The 23,330-nt window shown below is 55.6% G+C and overlaps 1 protein-coding gene across 1 annotated transcript in view; it reads right to left on the reverse strand.

Annotated features, from left to right (window-relative positions):
- The window catches only part of CCDC33 (coiled-coil domain containing 33), a 43,513-nt gene that overhangs the window by 5,124 nt on the left and 15,059 nt on the right, over positions 1 to 23,330 (reverse strand). Inside the window, exons 5-13 of the mRNA XM_072870350.1 lie at positions 20,142 to 20,266; positions 18,297 to 18,406; positions 17,425 to 17,526; positions 17,141 to 17,232; positions 16,855 to 16,975; positions 12,749 to 12,878; positions 12,519 to 12,640; positions 12,170 to 12,241; positions 7,348 to 7,473 (exon numbers count right to left, since the gene is read on the reverse strand). Of these exons, the coding sequence (XP_072726451.1) occupies positions 7,348 to 7,473; positions 12,170 to 12,241; positions 12,519 to 12,640; positions 12,749 to 12,878; positions 16,855 to 16,975; positions 17,141 to 17,232; positions 17,425 to 17,526; positions 18,297 to 18,406; positions 20,142 to 20,266 (1,000 nt within the window). The remainder of the gene's footprint in view (positions 1 to 7,347; positions 7,474 to 12,169; positions 12,242 to 12,518; positions 12,641 to 12,748; positions 12,879 to 16,854; positions 16,976 to 17,140; positions 17,233 to 17,424; positions 17,527 to 18,296; positions 18,407 to 20,141; positions 20,267 to 23,330) is intronic.

Consider the following 23,330-nt stretch of genomic DNA (forward strand, 5'->3'; position numbering starts at 1 on the left):
CCAATGGAGCCCCTCGCTACCTTGTCCCATGCCATCAATTTTTCATCAAAGAGCCTTTGGGAAGCGTGCAATTATCTGCTCCATCAATAATGCACAGGACTGCACTTGGCTTGCCAGGGCTGGGCAGCTGCTTTCCCTGCCTGTGCTGGAAGGCGCTGCGCTTGAAGGTGCTGGCTTTTCTAGGCTCAGACAATACCTGCAGAGGCTGGGAAACCATCCCCAGCCTTTAGTCCCAGCCTAACGCTGCTCAGACACGCACCGTCCCGTATTTCTGCCTGAGCTTGTTGCAGCATCACCTCTGCGCTGCCTCTGGGGACAGGGGCAGAGTTAAGGGTATCTGAACACATTTCCCCCTCCACCTCCTATCTCAAATCCACCCAGAGATAGCTGCGTCTCTCCTTCCCACAGGTGTCCGGAATGAAAGGCTGGGAATCCACGTCTGAAATGATGGGCGCTTTGAAACTCCTGGCACTCGCAATTTATTTTTTAATTTTTTTCCCCATCATTTCCAAGCCTCTGAAGCTTCCCCTCCCTTTAGAGCCTTTCATCCACCCTGACGAGCCACCCCGCTCCTTCCTGTATTTGCTTAGGGCAAGTTTTTTTTTTTTATTTACTTAACAAATTGCTCCGAGACACTTTGATGTATCCGATTAGCTTTGACTGCTGGAATCAATTCACCTCCAGATGGAGCAGCACAGAGCAAAGTGAGGGGAGGGGAGCTAGCAATAAACCTCCGTGGGAAGCAGGAAGGTCCAAAAGTGGCCAAAAATAGGGTGTGCCAGAGGACTCTGCATCTGCATGGCATCACCTGACCCTGTCCCTGGCTGGGGAGGGGACAACAATGCACCCCGGAGAGAGGCTGAGGACAGGCCAACTCATTTCACTTGTGAGCACGGAGGCATTTGAGTTCCTGGCAACACACCAGCCTCTTCTGCAACACAAACTCCCTCCAGCCCAACAAATAACACATCCCTGGATGAGTATTAAGCCCAATTCCTTAACTGTTATGAAGATGGGATAAGCTCAGATTTACATATCTGAGAAAAAAAATTGCTGCAGCAGCTTAGGAAGATCAGAGGGAAAAAAATCCCATTTTTTCCTCTTTCTGAAACAAAAGCTTATGAAACCATCAGGAGATAATGACGCCTTCATTTGCTTTGCCCAATGCCCCCATCAACCTTACCCATCCCGCTGGGACAAGGGTACCGGATGGGGCTGGGGGGGGATGTCAGGTCCCCGACACCCCCAGCCCCTCCCCGGGGACACACCGCTAGCCAAATCCATTCTCAGGACAACATCTGGGTGGGTCGATCAGTGGGGCAACTGGGTTTTTTTTTTCCCCTCTACTTCCAAAATCAAAGCATTTCCCTGGGGAACCCCAGCCCCCGAGGGATTTGCAGGTCCCCTGGGGGAAATACGGAGATTTTCAGCCCGACCGCTTCCCGTGCACCTTGGCAGCATGCACCAGCCAGCGAAAGGCAGCACATAAGCGGGGTTTTATCTGATTAAACTAAGGCTGAACTCCCTTCCCATGCATTGGGGCTAGCGGGGGAGCCGTGCTGGGGGTGGGTATATTAGCCAAAGCATTACAATTCAATTTAAGAGTTAATTGGATTGCATTGAAAAGCGCTTAATCTGAGCTGAGTTCGATTTAACAGAGACACCACATCTCCTGCTACCTTCCCAGCCAGGACGATGATTTTAGGACGGGTGATTACCATCACTAGCCAGCTCTGGGCCCAGCTGCTGGCTGCTGATATCATGTCAAACAAGGAAATAAAAGCCTCTGGATTACACTGGGTAACTTGGGGAGGCAAGATGCTCGGTGTAGAGACGACTGCTCCTCGGGCTCCCACCCGCCTGCCTGCTTCTTCAAGATAAGGCTCAAGAAAGCAGTCGTGCCACCAGCAGGGACTGTCATTCCTCTGTGAGTCGCTGCTGGTTTATTTTGCTCAAAGAAAAAGGAAAAAAAAAAAAAAAAAAATCGGCAGCTAGGAAGAAGTGGGATGACTTTTGAGAGCAAACTCTGGCTGAGTCAGCTCCTGGCTCCTGAAAAACAATTTTTCCCCCTATCCCGCTGCACAGGGCTGCTTTTGGGAAGGATGGGGACAGCCAGAGTGATGTCCCCAAGTGATGTCCTGCTGCTCATGGTGACCAGAGGGAAAGGGAGGAAGGGGAGGTCAGCAGAGCCTCCCAGGATGGGTCTCTCCTCCCAGCATGGGTCAGAGCATCCTACAGTGCTGCTGCTCACCCATGACCACAAACTGGGGCCAGACCTAAAAAAGCCCCCTCCGGAGATCAAAAAATGAGGGCAATAGGTTACGACTGTTACCCTGGGTTCACGCTGGTTCTTTGCAGTTTTTTTTCCTCCTAGGAAAACATCCTCATCTGTTCTTAAGATAAACATGTTTCCAGCAGCTAGAGATGTGAAGAAGTGGAGAAATATCACAAAAAAACCCAGTACCAGTGGGAAACTTGGCAGCACTTCGCAGCTCCCTGAAGAGTCTGTTCTCCAAGCATACCTTTTAAAATCTGTGCATGGGACCCGAGTTGCATACCCGCCCCTAGCCCCACATTTTTTAATTGCCCTCAAAGCATTTGCATCCCCTGGGCTTTGAAAAATAAGTGGCTGCAGAGGGATAAAACCCAAGCATCCCCCTCGCCCCTGGTGATAGGCGCTGCCGTGACTTGCCCTTGGCCTGGCAGGCGGTTTATTGCCGGTGCTGTGGCCATCCATTTTCATGTTTGCTTATGTATTGACGCGATTTGCTGATAAAACGCCCCTTGCATTTCAGCAGCGAGCATAAATCCATCAACACCCCAAGCCACCGCGCCGAGAGCACCCAGCGTTGTGCAGCATCTGCTGCCCTGAGCACCCACCACTCTGAACACCCCCCACCCTGAGCATCTCCCCCGGCCATCGGGCCCCATCCTGCGTTAATTAGCACTGGGAAAGGCTGAGAAGTCACTAAACGAGGATGGGTGAGCCGTTCTGTGCTATGTTCACTGAGGGTTTAGTAGTGCTGCCGGGACTGGGTTAGAGCAGGACATGCAAGGGTGCACACGTGCCAACACATGCACCCCCAAACACACAAAAAATGGTATTTTGGAGCCAGTTTTCTCTTTTTCCCCTGCTCTGGCTCACTGCTGGGGTCCCCGGTCCATACCCGCTGCAGCCACATCCACGGACACCCAGACCCAAGCAGGAGAAGCACATGCAAAACCCACCAAGCCCAACCCATTTCCCAGCCCTGCTGGTAGCCTGGATCACAAAAAAACCCCTCACGCAACGTAACTGTGGTACTCAGACCACTTGCAAACCCCTCAACCCACTCCCAGCCTCCCCCTGCCCCTCCAGCACACTCTGCTTTCCTGCAAAAGCCACATCCCTCCTCGCCATCCCACCTTGCCCCATCTTGCACCCAAGAAAACCGCATTTCCAGCTGCTTTTACTCTCCCCCAGCCCAGCCGGACTACAAGCAGAGACCGGGTATATTGCAGCCAGGTTTGGGGTGGCTGAGAGGCTTCTGCCACGCCCTAAATCCCATCAAGAGCCTCTCCCCACCTTGCGCCTGCTGGCTGTGGGTTCCCCCATCCATGCCCCAGTGTCACGCAGGGGGACACCAGAGGACCCACCCTCAGCACAGCATCTTCGTGCACCAGGTTCATCAGCAGCAGGGCAAAATGCTAATTAAATAAAAGGGGAGCAAATTGCTGAATCCTTAATCTCCTTGAGAAGTAAGACGGGCATAAATATCATCTGGGGTCACATGAGCTGATTTACGGGCCTCTTTTATTAATTGGCTTAACCCTGCGTAACGGCCGTGCTGGGGAAACGCACCCTTACCCACCCAGCCCGACACGTGCTGAGCCTGGTGCCTGGGGGTGCTCGGGCACCCATGGGTGTCCAGCTCTCTGGCAAACCTAACCGAGCCTCGCCCGGGGCCAGGGCAGAGCGGAGCATCCTCATCCCAGCCTTGCAACCACTCCTGCCTGCATCCCGGGCTCTCCCAGCCCTGGGAAGAGGAGCAGCTGCCCCGGGCAGGCGGGAGGGCCCCTGCTGCGGCAGCCCCGGCCCGAAGCGCGGGCTGCGCCGGCGGGGCCCGGCAGGGCGGCGGGGCTGGCGCTAGATGGGGCTGCAGCCGCGCTCGGGGCCGCCCGCAGCCCGGGCGTGCGGGGAGAGGGGCCGCAGCGTCCTCGGCCCTTGCGGCCGCCTCTGCCTTGCAGCACCCTCGGCCCTGCAGCACCCTCGGCCCCCGCAGCATCTTCACCCCCGCGGCACCCTTGTCCCTTGCAGCTTCCTTTTCCCCTGCAGCATCCTCCACCTTCACATCCCCCTCTCCCTTCACATCCCCCTCTCCCCTCGCAGCACCCTTTCTTTCCCCTCGCAGCACCCTCTCCCCTTGCAATACCCTCGGCCCTTGCAGCATCTTCACCCCTTGCAACATCTTCTCCCTGTGCACCTTCCTTTTCCCTTGCAGCATCCTCATCCTTCGCATTCCCCTCTCTCCTCGCAGCACCCTCTCCTCTTGCAGCACCCTCGGCCCTTGCAGCACCTTCATCCCTTGCAGCACCTTCATCCCTTGCAGCACCTTCTCCCCTTGCAGCACTTTCTCCGCTTGCAGCACCTTCATCCCTTGCAGCACCTTCATCCCTTGCAGCACCTCCACCCCTCGCAGCACCTTCATCCCTTGCAGCACTTTCATCCCTTGCAGCACCCTCAGCCCTTGCAAGCACCTTCATCCCTTGCAGCACCTCCATCCCTTGCAGGACCCTCTTCCTTTGCAGCACCCTCTCCCCTTGCAGCATCTTCTCTCCTCACAGCACCCTCATCCTTCACATCCCCCTTGCATCCCCCTCTCTGCTCGCTGGTACCTTTGCAGGTACCAGCCCCAAGGAGCTGCTGGGCTCAACAATGTCACTCAGTCCTGGGGGTCCCCTGCCAGCTCACTGAGGCAGACAACCCCACTCAGCAGGTGCAGGAGCCCCTGTCTTCCTTAGAGGTCACCCAGCAGCTAGAAATGGGTCCAGCAAAGGGGCCCCAATGCTTCTGGCAAGTAAGAAATGCTGCCCCCATCACTGCTGCCCGTTCTATCATGTCATGGTGTGTTTTGGGGGACAATCTGCACATCTGGGCTCTCATTTTATGTGATGGAGCTGATGGCACACATGCAATGCTGGGAAAAAAAATGCCAGCAAGGAAAAAAAAATTATATTTACTTCTCCCAGCCCCACAAGAGGCCCTTTGGCTTGTAAAACCCCCAGTGTCGACAGGTCAGGGAAATATGGGTGATGAGAGTAGGGAAAGAAAGGCTTGAAGAAGAAGAAAATGTTTGAAGAGATTGGAGAAAACGCCCCCCTAATCGTTAAGTGCTGCTTGTAAATTATTCATCGACTGGTAAGAGAGGCGCAAATCTATTCAGCGAGAGGGCAGAAGGGTAGAAAAACACGGTTAGGCTGAGCCCAGTGTAAACCTCAGCCTAAGGTCAGATATCTCGTCCCTCAGAAATCAGGCTCAAACCTTGGTAAGCCCAAGGGGGGGTTTAATGTCCCAGCACAAACCTGCATGGAGGCTTTTCTGCCTCTGTGGGACCAGGGCAGGGAAGGGTTACCCCATCTCCGATAATATTCCTCATCGCTTTGTTTTCCTCGCACCCCTCCCCTTTAATGAAGGCATTAATGAGCAGATCCGGAGCAGGACCTCAAAAGCTGCAGGGTAGGGATGGGGATCCGGGTTTGATCAGCCAGAGCAGAGTGGGAAAAAGTGACAGGGCTGTGATCAGCCAAGTGCTCCCCCCCAGACCCCCCCAGACCCTGCTGCCGGGCGTGGGCTGTCATGTCCCAGCTCCCTCCCGCACACACGCTCCATTAGTAGGGTGTCAGCCCTGATTCCCGGGGCTGTCAGGAGATGGGCTTTCTAGGGCTTTCCAAACAATTCCCCCGCGTTGCAATGCAAGTGGAGTGAAAATAATTTGCACTTTAGGGGGAAGAAAAAAAGCAAAAAAGAAAGAAAACGACTGTCAAAGGTTGGGGGGAAAAAATAATCCTACCAGCAATGCTTTCTAGCATTTTTAGCCAGCAAAAGGGCAGGGCAGGGTGTGCCCAGTGCTTGTGCAAACCCCTTCTGTCCTCCCCAGCTCCCGTTGTCCTGCTGGAAGCATCCTTGAAACCCCTTCCCACCCTCCCTCGCTTTACCAACACAGGGGTCATGTTGTGAGGATACAGCAAGCTGGATCTGAGGCTGCTCGGGGCATTGGCGCAAGCAAATGGCAAAGCTGGAGGTGAAAATGCATAGCACGGACCATGTAGTTATGCCAGGGCCGGATCCTGTGCAGGTCTGAAGGGTGCCAGGGCTTCTCTGGAGCCCCAGGGCAATTTGGTCCATCAATTTTGGACCTTGCATCCTCATCGCATTTAAGCTGTGCCCTGGTACCCGCCTCCGCACACCCCATTACGGGTTTCTATTAGGCTGGGCATAAAGCAGCCACCGCGGCCACAGAAAAGGAAGCAATAAAGCTCAGTGGATTGGAGGAATTAAAACAGCTGGAGGAAAAAAAAATAGCTTTTCTGTATTTTTATGGTGGTTTTTTATTGCTAATTTTCTTCCTGCTTTGCAGCCTGAAACACAGGGAGCGGGATTGGGTTGAAGGTGGAGTTTGGGCAGCCGCTGGTGGGGAAAGAGCTGGCGTTTGGGCAGCACAGGGCCCCTCCACCTCCTCCCTCCCAGCTATTTAATAAGCAGAACTGAGGTTTAACGACCTGTTATTTTTAAAGCCAGATGGCTTAAAGTACAGGAAGATATTAGGACCATGAGGGCTGGGTTTGAATTCATCCAAGGGCTCCATTTATCAATACAAAGAGCTGGAGAAGGAGAGCAGCTGCCTTTTTTTTTCCTGGAGCCAAAAGGTATGAGCTGGAGGTGCCTGAGGTCTCCAACATAATGCAGCGGTAATAGGAGAGAATTTGCTAAATGGATTTGGGATTGAGCAATCAGATCGAAGCTGGTGCATCCAGGCTGCTCTGGCGAGTGCTGCCCCCGCAAGGTGATGGGATGGTGTCCCCCCTCCAGCCCCTGTGCCACCCTGAAACAGCCGGGGACCAGGGGTGCAGGCACAGATGGAAAGTCTCCTCCATGGGCACAACACAAGAAATTATTGGTACAACCAGGCTACAGATAAAACCCACTGCTCCCAGCAATGCATACATTGGAAGAGAGATTAAAATTTGGGATATATGCTGTTTTTTCACCATTACAAGGCGGGGTGCACGCCTTCACGGCAGCTGGCAGGGCGATGCGGCGGGCAGGGTGTTGGTGTGGCATCACCGGCTGCTCTCATGGGTTCTTACCTGGCAATAAAATGGGTGCATGGGGGCTGCCCGCAGCTCTTCGCGCCTCTTGAGCGTGCCAGCGATGGCAGGGTCCAGGCTGGGGAGGGCATCGCTGCCCGACGGGGTCAGGAATGCCGCCGGTCTCTGGGGAGGGAGAGGCGATGGTCTGTAGGATGGATGGATGCGGCGACAGGGTGACATGCCCCCGCTGCATGTCCCCTGGCCCACATCCACGTCCCCAGTATGCCACCAGGACCAGTGTGATGGGCAAGAGCTGTGGGTTGGCCACACTCATCTGATCTTTGCAAGGTGCAACAAGGGGAGCTTTGGGCAGAGAGGGGATCCCTGGGGTGAACCAGTGCTGGACCAACAAGGCAAGGAGGAAGAGGAGGAAGAGAAGGAGGAGGCAGTCCTTCGCACTGAAGCCTGTGTTGGTGGAAATAGCAGGTCTGTGCCCAGCTCAGCCCATCTCCCTGCTTCCCCAGGCAGGCAGGAGGTGAGTACCCAGGTCCCATGGGTGCAAAGGGATGCTAAAAGCCACTTTGCCGCCTGGCACTGCCCCTGGCTTTGGGGCCTGCTGGATAAGGCACGCTGGCAGCCCCCGCCAGACCCCCTCCCAGATGCTGCTGGCAGCAGTAATGTGATTTCCCTGCCCCTCATTTCCCAGACCCGGCTCTGCACACCCCGCTCTCCTCCCGCCAGCCTGGCTTTTATAGACTCCCCTCTAATCCGGTTAGAGGGGGAAGTCAGATCTAATGGAATAAAGGATGGAGTCCGCACACTCCTCGCCGCTGCCTGCGATGGCAAGGTCACGGACAGGGACCCTTGCCTTGTCCTGGCCATCCTGGCTCCAGTACTGGGGCAGGTTTGGGTGATGGGGACCTGCCTTGCCACTGGGATCCTTGCATCAAGGCATGGCATCCTGGCACCCACCTATTTCACCACCTGAGAGCTGGCGACCGTGACCTGGCAAATCCTCAGCTCCCTGCCACCTCCCCACCTCACAGACGCTCTCTTTGCTTTGCTGGCTGAGCAATCAGGCTGGGCGCCCTCTCCAAATTGGCTGCGGGCATGGGCAGCGGTGAAGTGGCCCTCGCTGGGTATTACTCCGTGCCTGCGCCTGGCCTCGCCTCGTTAGGGTGGCTAACGAGGGCGGCGAGCATCCTCCCTCCCCGTGATGAGGAGGTGTCCGGAGGCGTCCCCGTGCCCTTCCCCATCGCTGCCTCATTAACACCATCAGCATCGTCGTCCCCTGTGCTGCCGCATTTCATTATGCTGCTGGCCCCAACCTCAACCAAGCTTCTCCAGCATCAAAGCCGGGGTGAAGATGCCCTCCGCCCCGCCACTCTCCCCCCTCCCCAGGGACGGGCATCATGCAAAATGCAACAGTTCAGGCTCTGTTTGCAATTACCAGGGCCACTGTACAGCTGCTGCCCGCTGCGCCGGAGCGATGGCCAGCCCGGCCCCGCCACCATTGCCCACCCGAGAGCTGCTCGACGGAGCACACTGCTCTTAATTCAATTAGCGCTGCCCTGAACGCTCCCCTGGGACCGGCAGGCGGAAACCAACAAATTCTCCTTAACAAAGACATTCCCTGCTTTTTTTTTTTTTGTTCCTCGCTGGCTCTGCTCAACCCGGCTAACGATGCTCCGGGCTGGCAGCAATGCCTTAAAGCCTCTTGTAATCCTCCATGTGATAAGGGGAATGGGTAATAATTTTGATGGACAGGTGTCAGTCAAAAGCTGGCAAGCAGGAGCTCAGCTGCCAGCCGTTTTGCTGTGCCGAAAGCCCTCAGCCAGCTCACCGAGGGAAGATGCTCAGCAGGGAAGGGCGACGCTCCCCCCAGACAAGCCTTTCACCAGCTTTGGCATCTCCTGCAATGTGGTTTGGGGATAAAAACCCAATTTCGGTGCTCATGGAAGACAAACCTGGCCAGACAGGCTGAAATAACGGGAAACGCATGGTGATTCCACCTTCCCAACCAATTGTAAACCTGGTTTTTTTTGCAAGCCCAAAAGGGGTTTGATCATCAAGCTGGCACCATGACAATTTACACCCCAGTGCTGTGACAATTTACACCAGGTGCTGATCTGCTTCTGGTTTTAAATGGCAGCAATTACATAAATTAAGGCTGTTTAAGCAATGATATAGCCAGCCTGTTGATTTTTTTTCCTTGCCTGGAAAAAAACAGCACTAGCTTTTCCCTTTTTTTCAGCGGCTGTCACCGCATGCTGGCACATCTCCAGACCCCATCTTGGGTGACATGACCAAGGGCACTCAGCAAAGTGGGTGGCAGAGGCTTGAGGTGACCCCGAAGGTCCCAAGTGCCAAGTTAATGTGCTGAGCAAGGTGGGGTCATGCCAAAATGAAGCGTAAAACAGGGCTGGATAATAATCAGGCGCAAGGAGTAAATCCCTTAGGAATAAAGATGCCCCCGGTGTGTATTTTCCAGCCCTTGGATGGGGCTTAGCATCCCCCGGGCACATCAGGGACCGCATCCTGCTGACCCTGCACATGGGTGTGCCACTGGCTGCTGCATAGTCGAACTCATCTTTCCTGGGCGAGACACCAAATTTGGGGTGGAAAAAGAAGAACGAAGGGAAAACAGGACCCCTGCCTTGAGCCACAAGCCAGTACAGAGGTGGATGAAGTCGGCTGCAGGTTTTGACCCTGAAATAGTTTTTCAGCGACAGCCATTAATTTGCTAAAACACCAGCGTTTTGCTGAAGTCTTTGATTTCTTTGTCTCCCTGAGATGATCAAAGTCTTTTGTTCTTTTTCGGGCTCCAAAGAGAGAGTGCAGGGGGATTAAGGCAGGGGGGAAACAGGCTGGGTGGGGGCAAAGCCGGGGGTCTCGGTGCCTTTACTGGGGTGGGGAGCGACAACCCAGCGCTGCCCTTTCCCTGGGATAACACAACCCCTGTTTGCTCATCCCTAGTGTCAGGGCTCTTAGTTTTTAATAAAGTAGCTGCTCCAAACCCTCTCCCTGTAGCTATTACAAATGTAGCAAGGTTTTGAGACCCTGCAGAAATACTGGGGGATGAGTTCTGTTTATGGGGAGCCCCCTATCCCTAGAAAACCCTGGCGCTGAGGACATTTTCCCCGCACGGAGGGTCGATGTGAGTATCCGAAGCCAAGCTTGGGAGCATTCAGACCCCTGGTAGGAGTTGGTGAAATCCCTGCAGAGGCCATGGAGCTGCTGGGATTTACGCCCAGCTCCGAGTGTGCTGGGGAGTACAGATGGCCCAGGGTTTATTTAGCTGCTGCTTGTTATAAAAAGCCCAGCCAATCTAGGTTATGCATTTTCAGCTCTCTACATTAAAATAAAAAAAAATAAGAAAAGAAACGAGACAAGCTTGATGAGTCTGTTCTCCTTTGCCATCTGGCTGAGGAGAGCTGTGGGGCGAGAGAGTATGGGGCAGGACGGGCAGGGATGCTGGGGCTCCTCACACCCCAAGAACTGGCAGCGATGCTGCAGCTCCTCGCACCCCAAAAACAGCCCTGGTACGGAGGTTGCCCCAACACCTTGCTGGACTTGGAAATCCAGCATCCCTTGAAGCCTGAGGCTGCCCAAAGCGGGAGAAGAGAATCTCTGCCCCTGCAACCATGGCAGCATCTCCCCTGCCTGCCGGGCTGTGGTTTCAGGGTGCTGGGGATCACAGCCAGCTGGCTGGGGCATCTTCCTCAGAAAACCCTGACCTCCAGGAAGGAAACAAGGGCCTCAGCAAAGCCGGGAGGAGTTGAACCTGCCCTCATCCTGCTCAGTAGCAGCTCGCTCATTGATTTGCATTGCTCCAGGTCTGTCTGCCCGGGCTGCTGCCGGATGAATTAACCAGACGTGGAGCCCAAGGCCGGCTCTGGCTCTCCTGTTTTTTGTTTCTACTCCCAGCTTTTACATATATTAAGGAAGGCAGGGCTGGAGGGGGGGAAAGGAAGAGGCTCGGGAAGAGGAGGAAAAAAAATTACAGCTCCCAGATCAAAACAATAATCAGCTAAATGAATTCCGCAGCATTTTCCCGCATGACTGCGAGTGATAATTTAGTGCAGCAGCCAGCTGGAAGCAAAAGGATTAATTCTGCACTTAGTGACACCCATGTGAATAATTCATCACACGCAGACCCCTTTTTGCTGACCCCCCCTGGGCAATCACTCCAAAGACCCCCAACAGCCAGCCCCAGCCCGCCATGGCTCCCAGGGGGATGGGGGGGATGCAGTCGCCAGCGCAGCATCCAGACCTGTCCCAGATTCACTTTATGGTTAGGAATTTTTTTTGCAGATGGGAGCGGAGACTGGCGGCTGCAGTAATTAGATCAATAGGGCTCACGGCCGCATCCTAACCTGCCCAAGGGCCGGCCCTGGAGCCAAGAGCAAGTGGGGTTCCCTCCTCCCCGGGAAAAGCAGCCAAATTCCCTCCCTGCTGTGACGTCCTTGGGGATCACAAGTGCTGAAGGATGAAGACAGCTGGACATTTGTCACAGTGGTTAACCAGCCTGGCCCTTCTCTGCACAGAAACAGTGAACAGCCTCTCCCAAATACCCTGCCTGTGCCCTGCCTGCTCCTCTGCCTCCAGCCGGGATTTCCTGGGAATACGAGCACATGCCAACAGCCCTAGGAAAGTGACGGATGCGCAAGGGCAAGAATGATGTTGCTTTTTCCAGCTGCCCGGCAGTGCAATCCAGAGCCCTGAGACAACAGGCACAAGGGATAAAATCTGGATCCAGCCCAGCTGATCCCTGCCTGAGAGGTTTGGAGAGAAGGTGGCAGCTCTAAAGAGCCATCTCCTGCCCTGTCCCCCTCCCCATCCCGCCTTGCCTCGGGGTTCACCATCCCCAGCATCTCACCTCCGATCGAAGGAGCTGCAGGCAGAGCTCCACGGTCGGGATGGCCCCAGATGTGGTTTTGAGGTCCATGCCCTGGGAAGGCAGAGGAAGGTTCACAGCACGCACTCACCTCTGGGTTTCTACCAGTGCTCTGGTGGGTTTGGCATCACCCAGATGCCATCCAGGGGGCCAGGGCTGCGGTTCAGAGCAGGGACCCTGGCTTCCTGCAGGAAGCTTGGGAGCTCTGTGCCAAGCTTCCCACCCAGACGCAGAGATCCCTCCCACCATGCCAGCAGCTATAGGTACCATCACCTATAGGTACCATCACCATCCCACCCTGCCCAGCATCACCCCACACGCCCCGGCTCACCTGCACAGCAAGGCCATCCACACGCATCCCGCCGCTCTGTGCTGCCAGCTCCCGGAAAACGTGGCTGGTGAGGGGCAGCACCGAGTATCCCACGGGAACGAGAGTGCCCGGAGCATCCCACACTGGGGAAGGGGTGAGAGCAGCTGGCTGGGGGCACGACAGCCCAGGACCTGCCCCCAGCCAAACCCAGGGACGAGGGAGAGCATCCTCGGTGGGGTGTCCAAACTCACTGGCTTTGTACGGATAATATTCAATCACCAGGGCAGTGTCTTCGGAGAAGATAGTGGCGACGTCTCGGCCTTGGAAGAGGAAGGAGGTGTCCCAGGTCGGCTGCTCTGGGGGCCCAGCTGGTCGGGACATCTTAGGAGACAACAGGAAAATTATCCTTCAGATACCTTCTCTCTCTTGAGATAAATAAGCAGACAGATAGGAGGGAGAAGAGAGGTGGGGGTAAAGAAAAGCACAACCTGTACAGCTGCATCCCATTCCTGGCTCAAAAGCAACCCCAAATCCCAGTTACTTGAACTGGTTTTCATTGGGTCTTTGAGCTTGGCTGCTTCTCTCCGGCTAACCCCTGCCAGCATCTTCCCCCTCGCAGAGCCGGAGGAGGAAAACAGCACATGGACCAACTACCCCATGCTTAAAAACACGATGGGAAGAGCCTGGAGGATGAGCTGTGCTGACTCCAGGGTGAGTCTTTTGATATCTGTTGGGCAACCCAGCACTCATGCTTGGGAAAGGGTTTTGCGATGATATACTGCTTGCAGGCTTTTGGGATCCGTATATCGTCACAAAACCTTTCCCAAGCATGAGGTCTGGGTTGCCTGATAGATATCAAACAGCAGGCAACATGTTTATCCCCAGAGCCGTGATCTGTCGTTGGAAATGGCAACAGTCCATCCCCGCCAGCAGCTGCTCCCCTTCGCCTTTGGAGAGCCCCGCCAGCTCTCCAAAGGTCATCCTTAACACTGGCTGTCCAGCACCAAGAAATTATTGGCAGCGGCTCCTTTTTAATGCTGTTACTCCATCCCCTCGGCCAGCATCGCCCAGCGGGGTTGAGATGCCGATCGGCTTTTCTGCATCAGCACATTTCTGCTTCATTATGGGAGGGTGGGAGGAGGAGAAGGGGGGGTCTCCCTCCACTCATGTTTGGGGATGCTAATGGGCATTACACACCTCGGAGACCCGCAGCAGTGCATTACCCAGCCCTGGGGACTGTTAGCAAGGGGAGAGCAGGGCTGGGATGCTTCAGAGCCCGAAAACACCTCCACGATGGGCTGCATCGGGCAGTGCTGTTAGTGCTGGCTCAGCACCAGGCTGGCTCTCTCAGCTGGGAATTTGTCAGGGGCTCCCCAGCATTAGCTGGAATTTTTAGCTGGGATGCAGCTTGCTTTGACTGCAGGAAGCCCAGTCTGTGCCTGTTAGTCCTTAGGGAAAACCCGCACGGACTGGGGCAGCTCCCAGCAGCCAGATCTGGCTCAGCACCCTCCAGCTGCTCCTCTCCTTTCCCAGCCTGCATCCCAGCCCACAGGGCTATTTCATCAGCCTCAGAAAGCCCAGTCTGGGGGGAAAATCTCCTAAAAAAACACCAAACGCCACATCTGGTTATTTTCCTGGCATCAACCTGTACAGGACGCTGCAAGACGGTGCCGTTTTAGACTCAGCGGGGAAGGGAAAAGTCAAACATGGGAGCATATTGTTAATTTGACCCCAATTGTCAGAGGTCCCGGGCCCACATGGCTCCTCTCACCAGGACAAGGATGGGAGATGACGTTCCCGAATTCCCCCCCCTGATTTTGGGGGCTGGGGGAGGAGGCAAGAGCACTCGCCAGGACTGGGCTGTCTCCCACCGGCTCAGCGGGACAGATGGACGCTCTGCACCGGGACGTCAGAGCCAATGCACTGATCTGGGCAGACGTCTTGGCACAACAACCACCTCTGCCCAGGGCCACCTGGAGAAACACAACAAAGGGGATGGGGAGGAGGAGGAGGAGGAGGAAGGAGACGCCTTCATCCTCCTTGGCTACCCCAGCTAGTCTCCCGTACAAAGGCTGCTTCAAAGGCAGCGTCATTGGCACAAGCAGAGGCAGAGGTGGCCAAGCCCACAGCATCTCTCCTGCCTTCCCAAGGGATGGGGCCATCCCCTGGTCCTCATGGCTGCCTGTCTGGAGGGTGCAGACCCCAGAAGGGAGCAACAAGCTCCACATAAGTGGGTTAAACTGGAGGTTCCCCAAGGGAAAGAGCTCAAAAGGGGATTTATCATAGAGAGGACCAACACCACGAAGGCTTGAGCTTGGTGCCAGGAGGGCAGACAGAGCATGGCTTTCTATAGGAGGCATAGCCTGGTGCCCATCCACCCCATGGATTAGCTATTGCCACCAGCATGTCCAAATCCATCCCTTTTGGTGAGAAAGGGGCTGTTGACCCAACGAGAGCACCCAAGAAGAGCACCCAATGCTCTTGCAGGCGGCTCTGTGCAGGTCTCAGCTAACTCCTGGCCAGGAAGACCAGGTCGCCAGGAGCTCTGGCCAGGCAGGGAAGGGTTAACTACCCAGGAGCCCCAAAAGCCCCTAAGTAAGAGGGGTGCCCTGCTGAAGGTGAACCCAAGCGTCACTGTCTGCAGACGCTGATGGGAACCGACAGGCGAGGGGACACACTGGGCTGGCAGAATTATTGAATCCGATTAGCCTGCCCAGGAGTTTGCTCGGGGAAAGCCATTAACCTCTGGAACTGGAGCAGTAATGCTCCCTCCTCCTCCTAGCCTTCCCCTAACCTTTCCTTCCAGGGTTCCCAGGAAGGAACCGCATCTTACAGGTGGGGAAACTGAGGCAGGAGATGGAGGGAGAGAGCGGATGGGGGTTATGCAGCTCCCAAGGGCACCCTGTCCCTGCATCCCTAGGGAGAGCATCCTCCGTGATGTGCAAAGACAGACAGAGCCATGTGGGCGCGGACAGGAGAAGGAGGAGGAGGAGGCAGCAGCATGCACGCAGGCCAGATGGCCAGGTTTAATCACTCGTCCTCCTGCATTGGGCTCCCACGGCTCTGCGCTGGCACTGCCACCTGTGCCAGGGCTGTGGGGCTTGGCTTGGGCTCACCCAGTGCCCATGTCCCACAAGTTCACAGGGGTTTGTGTGTGTTTTTATCCATATAAATCTGAAGGAAATGGATTTTGACTGCCTTTAGAGGAGAGAAATATCCGTGCTCCAGCTGGGAAACTGCAGCCTTGGGGTGCTGCATCCTGAGGCAAAGAGATGGGGGAGGAAAGATAAAGTGGGGGCAAGCGCATGGGGATTTCTTTCCTAATATCTGCTCTGGAGCTAGCAGGGGCAGCCTGTACCCTGAACCCGTTGCCATGGTGGGGCTCGGGGGCCTGGTCCCAGGGGGGCCCAAAGCGGGTGCAGACCCAAAGCAGAGTGTCTCTGGTGCTCCCCCTGCCTCTCACTTGCAAAGAACAACGCAGGGAGGCGGGGGGGGGGGAGCAATAAAACAACTATTATTGTAATGAATGAAACGCACTAGCAATTTTTATGATAATTCACCACCTCATGGGTGACTTGGCATTCGGCCGGCCTCCTCTAAGTAACATTTTATGGGCTCCCTGAATGTGTTGATACAGGGCGTTTCTCTCTGAGACGATCAAAATTCAATGCATGGGGGAGAAGGACCGAGACAGAGAAACGTGTGCTCCACTGGCGTTCAGGACCAGCTGGATCCAACTTTTCGGGCGACTGGACATCTGCCCTCAACACACTTTGGGCTGGCACTTTTCAGAGGTGAAGGGATGGAGCAGCTCTGGTTTTGAGGGGTGGCAGCTTCACGCTGGCTTCTGGCTCAGCTGCTTCATCACACCTCCTCCCTGCCCCAGCGTCCCTCCAGTCGCCTGCCTCTCCCTCCCTGGCAATTTTTGGCAGGGCTCAGGAACAAAAGCGGGGCCCTCCTCCTGCTCTCTGATGATGCCGCGTGCCGAAAGCATATGTTTCCCTGGCAACAGCTATTTTGAAGATGTGCGTCGCTAGCTCTCCCAGCAGTACTTGAGCCCCGGGGAGGAGAAGGTCTCTGCCTTCAAGAGGCAGCGCTCAAGCTGGAGGCGTGAGCAGAGCAGGGGGAAAAACGAAGGACAAAGGCACAAACGAGGAGCTGCCCATGGGTTTCTGCAGGCAGGGCGAGGTGGACGTGGGGACTGTGTCTTTGATGCTCAAAGCATCGCTTTGCCCCTAAAGCTTTTCCCTGCACGGGGTGCTCAGCTCCCCTGCTGAAGGAGGGATGCTCATCGGTACCCAAGTGGGATGGATGCTGCTGGACCCATGCATCCGTGCAGATGTGCTCGGCCTTGTACCTGCGGGCAGCCATGGTTGGCAGCTCGGGCAATGCTGAAGGCTCCTGCAGCAGGGTCCGGGAACGTGATGGTGGCAGGGCTGATGCTGGGACAGGCAATGGGATGCTTCTCCATGCGGTGCCTGAGAGGTGATGGAAAGGGGGAGAGTCAGCACATGCGGAGTTGTGCCCGCTCCTGGCAAGCCAAGCACAGCAGGAGAGGGTGATGGCACCAGGGATGCTCAGGTTGTCCCAAGCCCAGCACCCCCCACCCATGTCACCAACAGCCCCCCACGGCCATAACTCACTCGTATTCCTGAACATTGGTCACAACTCTGGCCACCGCAACGAGGGCCCCGAGAGGGGTGGCCAGGGGGGCCGACAGCCCCCGCAGCAGCACCTGGGAGGTGGGGAGCCCGTGGTGAGGGGTCAGCAAATGCACGGGGGAAACAAGCTGCCCTAAATCAACATCAACAGCCATCGGAGCAGGAGACAACGTGCAGCAGCATCCGCCCTGAGTCGAGATGCCGAGGTCCGTCCTGGACCCTGCAAATCCCCCCTGCCACCTCCTGTTCCCAGGGCTGCCTCTCACCTCCAAGGCCACGTAGCTCAATCCATCGCAGCGAGGGATGAAGCCCCCTTTGCGGATGATGGTGACATACAGGACCATCCCTGCAGGGTCCTGCATCCTCGGCTGTTTGCAGAGGAGAGCAAACCATGGGAGGAGGAAGGGTCAAGACCACCAAACAAGGGCTCTGTGCACGCAGACAGCCCATTGCTGACAATAAAGCACCAACTGATAATTAAAGCTCACTGTCCCCCGGAGCCTTCCCGGAAAAGATCAATATAATAAATCCTTCTGCATTTAAATATTTAATCGCTCCCAATCTCTGTGCAGGGAAGAGGAAACTCATTTCTGCCAGCCAGAGCACAGGGGAGGCTGATTTGTGGGAAGTATTGAGTGAGTTTGCCAGGTTTCAGCTGTACAGGGAGCTATCAGCCAAGTCCCCGGGACTGTTAACATGTTGGGATGGAGAAATCCCCACCAAGGGGCTTAGGAAGCGGCTTCTCTCTGGGGCTGGGTACCTGCCTGCATTAATTAATGCACAACGGACCCTGTTTAACAAATGATTTGATGTACGGCCCGGCCCCACGTCTCCTTACCCAGGATGCTGAGGGTGAAAGCACTTCCCAGCTTGCAATCCCATTGCTTTTCCTCCATGTTTTCCCACCGGAGAGAGATGAAAAAAGCCCAGCACAACGCCTGCCTTGTTCCCACCTCATGGGAAGCTCACAAGCCTCTTTGAGCACCTTCCCTGACTTGCCAATTTCGGTTTTCCCACCGGGATTACGCTGTTACATAAGGCTCCCTTTGCCCACAACCCCCAGCCACAGCCCTGGGGTGAAAATCAAAGTTATAAGCAGGAATAAGCAATGGGATGGAGGGGCAGGTGCTGTACCTACCAGCACCAGCCTGCAGTGGTGGGGCTGGAAGGGCTGGAGGTGCCGCACCAGCAGCTGGAAGGTCCCCAACACCTCCTTGGTGGCTTTGTCTGCCACGGTGAGAGTCAGGGCTGGAAGGGAGAGGGTTGGCCATCAGGATGAGCAGGGATGGCCGCGGGGTTTGGGGAAGGGGAGAGCAGGCCAAGCAATGGGGAGAGGTTTGGGGGAGGGTCTGGGTGAAGAAGGGACAGATGTGATGGGGGGATTGAGTCATTTTCAGCAGCCCCTTCCCCTTGCAGGTCATGGTGGGGTGGACAGGGGCAGGATTTACACTCGTCCTGGGTCTATATGCACACACCAAGGTGCCATCGGAGAATGTCCCAGGCATCCCCAAGAAAGCGAAGCCCGTGAGCAACTGGCACCAATGCAGCTCAGATTCCCATTTAAGAAACCAGGATTTCCCACCGATCCATCTAATCTGCCTCCCTGTCTCCAGCCCACCCCGCTCAGCTGCTGGGGTTCGATCCTGCCCCGAGCTCTCCCTGCCCCAGGGTCAGCCTGAAGCCCACAGGTGGGTTTTGCAGACACTTGCCACCACGGCATCTGCCCTCTTGGGGGGGCACAGTCTCCATCTGTCCCCCAGCACCCCCATGGGTGCTGGCACCCCCAGCTCTTCCCTTAATTTAAACAAAGCTGCAATTTAGTTGACAAGCATGAGCAGGAGGCTTTTATCAAAAAAAAAGGAGCTGATGGAAGGGAAAACCGCCCTCTCTTTATGCTGCCATCAAGACTTGGGCTTCCCTTCCCCCAGCTTAATGACTGTGCCAAGGCACCCGCCTTAACTCCTGCTTGGCCAACCTGGCGGTGCCACAGGTCATGCATGTCCCCAAAATAAAGACGATGGACCAGGCAGGTGCATGGACCATGCTTTCCTGAGCTCGTGCTTTTCAGCAGGTGCTCGATTTACATGGAGATTTTCTTTTTCTCCCAGTCCCTTGTAGAAAGAGCACCAGGGAAAATGTTCTGGGGTCGAGCGAGAGACAAGTGGCTTTTCTGCTAGTCGTCACCGATGATAGATCACGCTCAGCAGCCCTGCCGATGGAAACCGTATTTCTGGGCAAGAGAAAAGGATGGAAACCATATTTCTGGGCAAGAAAAGGTGTGAGCTGCACCTGGAAATGACAGCTCCCATCTGAACATCTGGGGGATGAACATCTCTGAACACCTGAGGGATGCTGGGAGGTGGACGAGTGGGGCCAGAGGTCCCATCGGGTCTCCCCACATCTCTCCCAATACCGCACGGGGCAGGTCCAAAGTACATCAAAAGCTCCTCAATTTCATTTAGGTCAGGGCCTAATGGGATTACGTACGATGTGAAGATTGGCTCCCACAGTTTGTTTTGCAAGGGTCTCATTATAATAAAATCCTGGCCCCTAATGCCATGAGTTTTATTACAATTACAGACTTAGCAGCCCTGCACGGGGAGTAACAGCATCATGATGTGGGTCCAACCGATACAAGGTGTCGGTGTCAGGATGGCAGCGGGGAAAGATTTGGGGTGTTATCCCCTGATGCCGATTCCCATGGGATGCTTTGGAGGACGCCAAGAGCTCGGCACCATCACTTGCCCCATCCTGCAGCACCGTATCTGGGGACGTGTTCCTCCTGGTCCTGCCCTGAAGCCACCACAGCCACACAGGGCTCAGGGCATGGCTCGTCTCCATCGCAGCCACCCTCTGCCTGGGTGCTGCTCGGGGTCCTTCGGAGCACGGGCTCCCTAATATCTCAGTATTAACCCTTTGAGGAGATGAGTCCCGTGTCCAGGTCCCCAGCACCCCTGTCCCCATTGTCCTCCAATGCTCTCACCTGCCCAGCCCGCATCTTCAGCATCCATTTCCACCGTCACCTCCTCCTCCCAGGTGGGTGCGTGGGTGGGCACCAAGGATGCACGGGTGGCCTCTGGCTTCTGCTCATCCCCTCTGCTGGTCTTACTGGGAAGAAAAGGGAGGCAAAACAGACCAGTTACTGGGTGAGGAAGGGGAATGTGTCAGCAGGGAGCTGGGCTAGGCAGAGGGATGAGCACTGTCCCCGCTCGGTGCAGCTAACAGTGGCCAGCCCACCCTCCCACCACCCTTAGCAAAGCTCTGCCCCTGCTCCAGGGGGGCTGTGCTGGGGGCCCAGGACCAGTTTTACTGCCGGCTGCCAGATCCTGTCGAGCCCCCAGTGATGGGGTTTGCAGCTCTTTTTATCCAAAAGGCTATTTCAGACCCTGGAGGCTAATTATCCGATTGTATTGATGAAGAGACAGGGAGGAGGCTGCTGGGAAAGGAGAGAGAAGATTGAATGTTAACGACTGCCGTCATTAAACTCGGCACATAACGAGGCTGAGCAATAATTATGGCAGTGTTAGTGGCTATGGGCCCCGGGTAATTCTGCATCTGTGCTGGTGCAGAGCCATCACCATCAGGGCTGTTTTGGGGTTGTTCCTCCCACTTCTATCAATTGATCATCAATTGTTCACAAGCTTGGCTAATGATAATAATGCCCCCCCCGCCCCATTAGGGGGGCTGGCAGACCTTTTAGAGGGTCTCTGCTGCCCAGTGAGACACTTGGTGTTATCCTGGGAGTCCCAAGACCACGGCAGAGTCCCGCCGCCTGGTGACGTCGTGACCACAAATCCTCTCCATCCCCGACCACGAGGTGAAGGGGGATGGTGACGTGGCGTCAGGCCAACGTGACACAGATGCCCCAGCCCTGTCAATAGATTGCTCTGGATATTAAGATGATAAAGTGTCTGGTGCCAACTCCTCCAGGAAAGCTCTTGCTGGAGCAGAGCCAATGCGGCTCTTAAGGAGAGGTTACCGGAACACTGCGGAGACAGAGAGCAGATGGTGGGACTTTGCCACCCCATCTCTGGGGGAAAGGAGATGATAAAGGTCCTAGCTGCAGCGTTGAGCTCCAGATAGTGGTGGGACCAAGCAGATTCATCCCAGAGGTACGAGCCGGATGGGAGGGTGCTCCATGCTCACAAGACCTCCATCCTCTCTCATTGCTGGAGAGACTGGTCTAACAGACCCTCAGCCAAGCTGCATCCATGCCCCATGCTCCTCTCCGATCTCCCATGTCTCCCCTTCCCCACCGGAGAAGCCCACCTGCATCCTGCAGGGATGGAGCCGAGCCGGCCAGCTCTGGCAGGTGGGAATTAGCATCGGGCTGGCACCATTATGGAGGGGCTGGAAGAAAATCGGCTCTCCAGTAATGAGCTCTGTGGGGGATTGCTCTACCAGCAACGTGCTCGGAGTCTGAATGAAGCCAGACCTGGGCTGGGGGGGTGGGAGGAGGAGGAGGAGGGTGAGAACTGGCTGGTCTGGGCCCCCTTCATTATAGACTTGCCTAAGGACGAGAGAGCATTCAAAAAGCTGTGAAGTGGGGAGGGGGGAGAAAAACAACCCACAACAGTACAACACATGGGGATGTGCTTCAAAATCAAATTAATAGGCCGGGGGCAGCAGGAACAGCAGACAGTGGAGATGGTTTGATGTCGTCTCCTCACCCCAGCCAGCTCCACACCCGCTGGTGGGGCAGGAGATGGGGTCTCCAGCGAGCAGGCACTGCAGACAGCTGCCCATGGGATCGCGTGCCTTGGGGCAGGACACGGCCAGGATGGATCAAGAGATGCTCCTCTGATGCTCCGCATCCCTCCCTGCCTGCTCCAGGGCAGACACTTCGCTCTGCCGTGCGGGGATGCACCAAGTCACCCACCGCTGTGATAAAAGATAAAGATAAAAGAAAAAGACGGCCACCCCAGGGAGTTATTATACACAATGTCTCAGCTATGGTGCTCGGGGACAGCATCACGCAGCCACCCCGCTGCGTGTGACACCCGGGTGCCCATGAAAGGGCTTGGCAGGGCTGTACCCAGCCCTCGTAAATATTTATTTATCTGGTGTTATAAGTTATTATCTCTACAGGGTGAGTTATTTCTTGGGGCCGACATCCCTGCAGAGGCAATGCAGTGGTGCAGCTGCATTGTTCTTGGAGAAGAAAAATTCTATGCAGCACGGCCATGGTTCGCAGGACTGACATCCAGGGTGTTACTTGTGTGGCGGTTGCAGGACCCGGCCCTGGGGAAGGTGATGCTGCCCCCCGCCACGCAGCCCCGCTATGCTTGGTGCTGAGCTTGGGGAGCTCAGGTGCAGTTTGGGTAAATAAATACGGATGAATAAATCACAGAGGTGTACGAGCAATGTCTGAAAAGATTCAGAATGAGAAAGGAAGAATTGTAATTTCCCCTCTCCTTTGAGAAACCCAATTTTTACATTGCTCTTGATCCTCTAACCCTGAGACAGTCCATCTTCATCCCACCATGACCTAAGCCAGGTGCTGGGGCAAGGAAGGGACCCCCAAAGACCCCACTTGGTCCCACTTCCCACACCCCCTTGCTCTGGTGTTGTCAGCTGAGCCCCTGGTTTATTTTTAGGCACGTTGCAGAGCCAAAAGGCTTTGCTTGCAGGAACACCCTAACCCCTTCCCAGGTGGAGCATCCCACCCACACCACGACCAGGACTGCTGCCTGCACAGGCAAACCCGCAGGCAGGGGGACATTGGAGCCCCCATCCCCCAGGCTGGGAGCAGACAGCGCATTCAGCAGCGACCTTGAGTTTCTTCTCTTAGCGCTGAAGAGCAGAAAGGAAGAAGCAAGGAGGTACTTTCACGGGCCTGCGGTACTCAATGGAGAGGAGAAGCTGGTCGGAGCCAGGCGCTTTGTGCCATTAATTGCAAACACACCTGGCTCCAGCACACCAAGGTCATCCCTGCATCAAGCCGGTCAGGGAGCAATTTATCTGTGTGCATGAGGGAGTGAAAGGAAGATGCAGAGCAAACCTGCGGGTGCCTCTGAAAGCAGAGAGCGGGGATTTGCTCAGCATTCAGAGGATGAGTAGCAGAGCCAAGCCGCTGCCAGGTCCCCAGAAGATCCCCACCCTCTCCAGGGCAGGGATGAGCCCAAGCCCATCAGGATGCCTGTGCAGGCTCTCCTGCTGCTCGAGGTCTTTC

The sequence above is a fragment of the Ciconia boyciana genome, chromosome 8, assembly GCF_034638445.1.
Source record: "Ciconia boyciana chromosome 8, ASM3463844v1, whole genome shotgun sequence".
NCBI classification, from domain to species: domain Eukaryota; kingdom Metazoa; phylum Chordata; class Aves; order Ciconiiformes; family Ciconiidae; genus Ciconia; species Ciconia boyciana.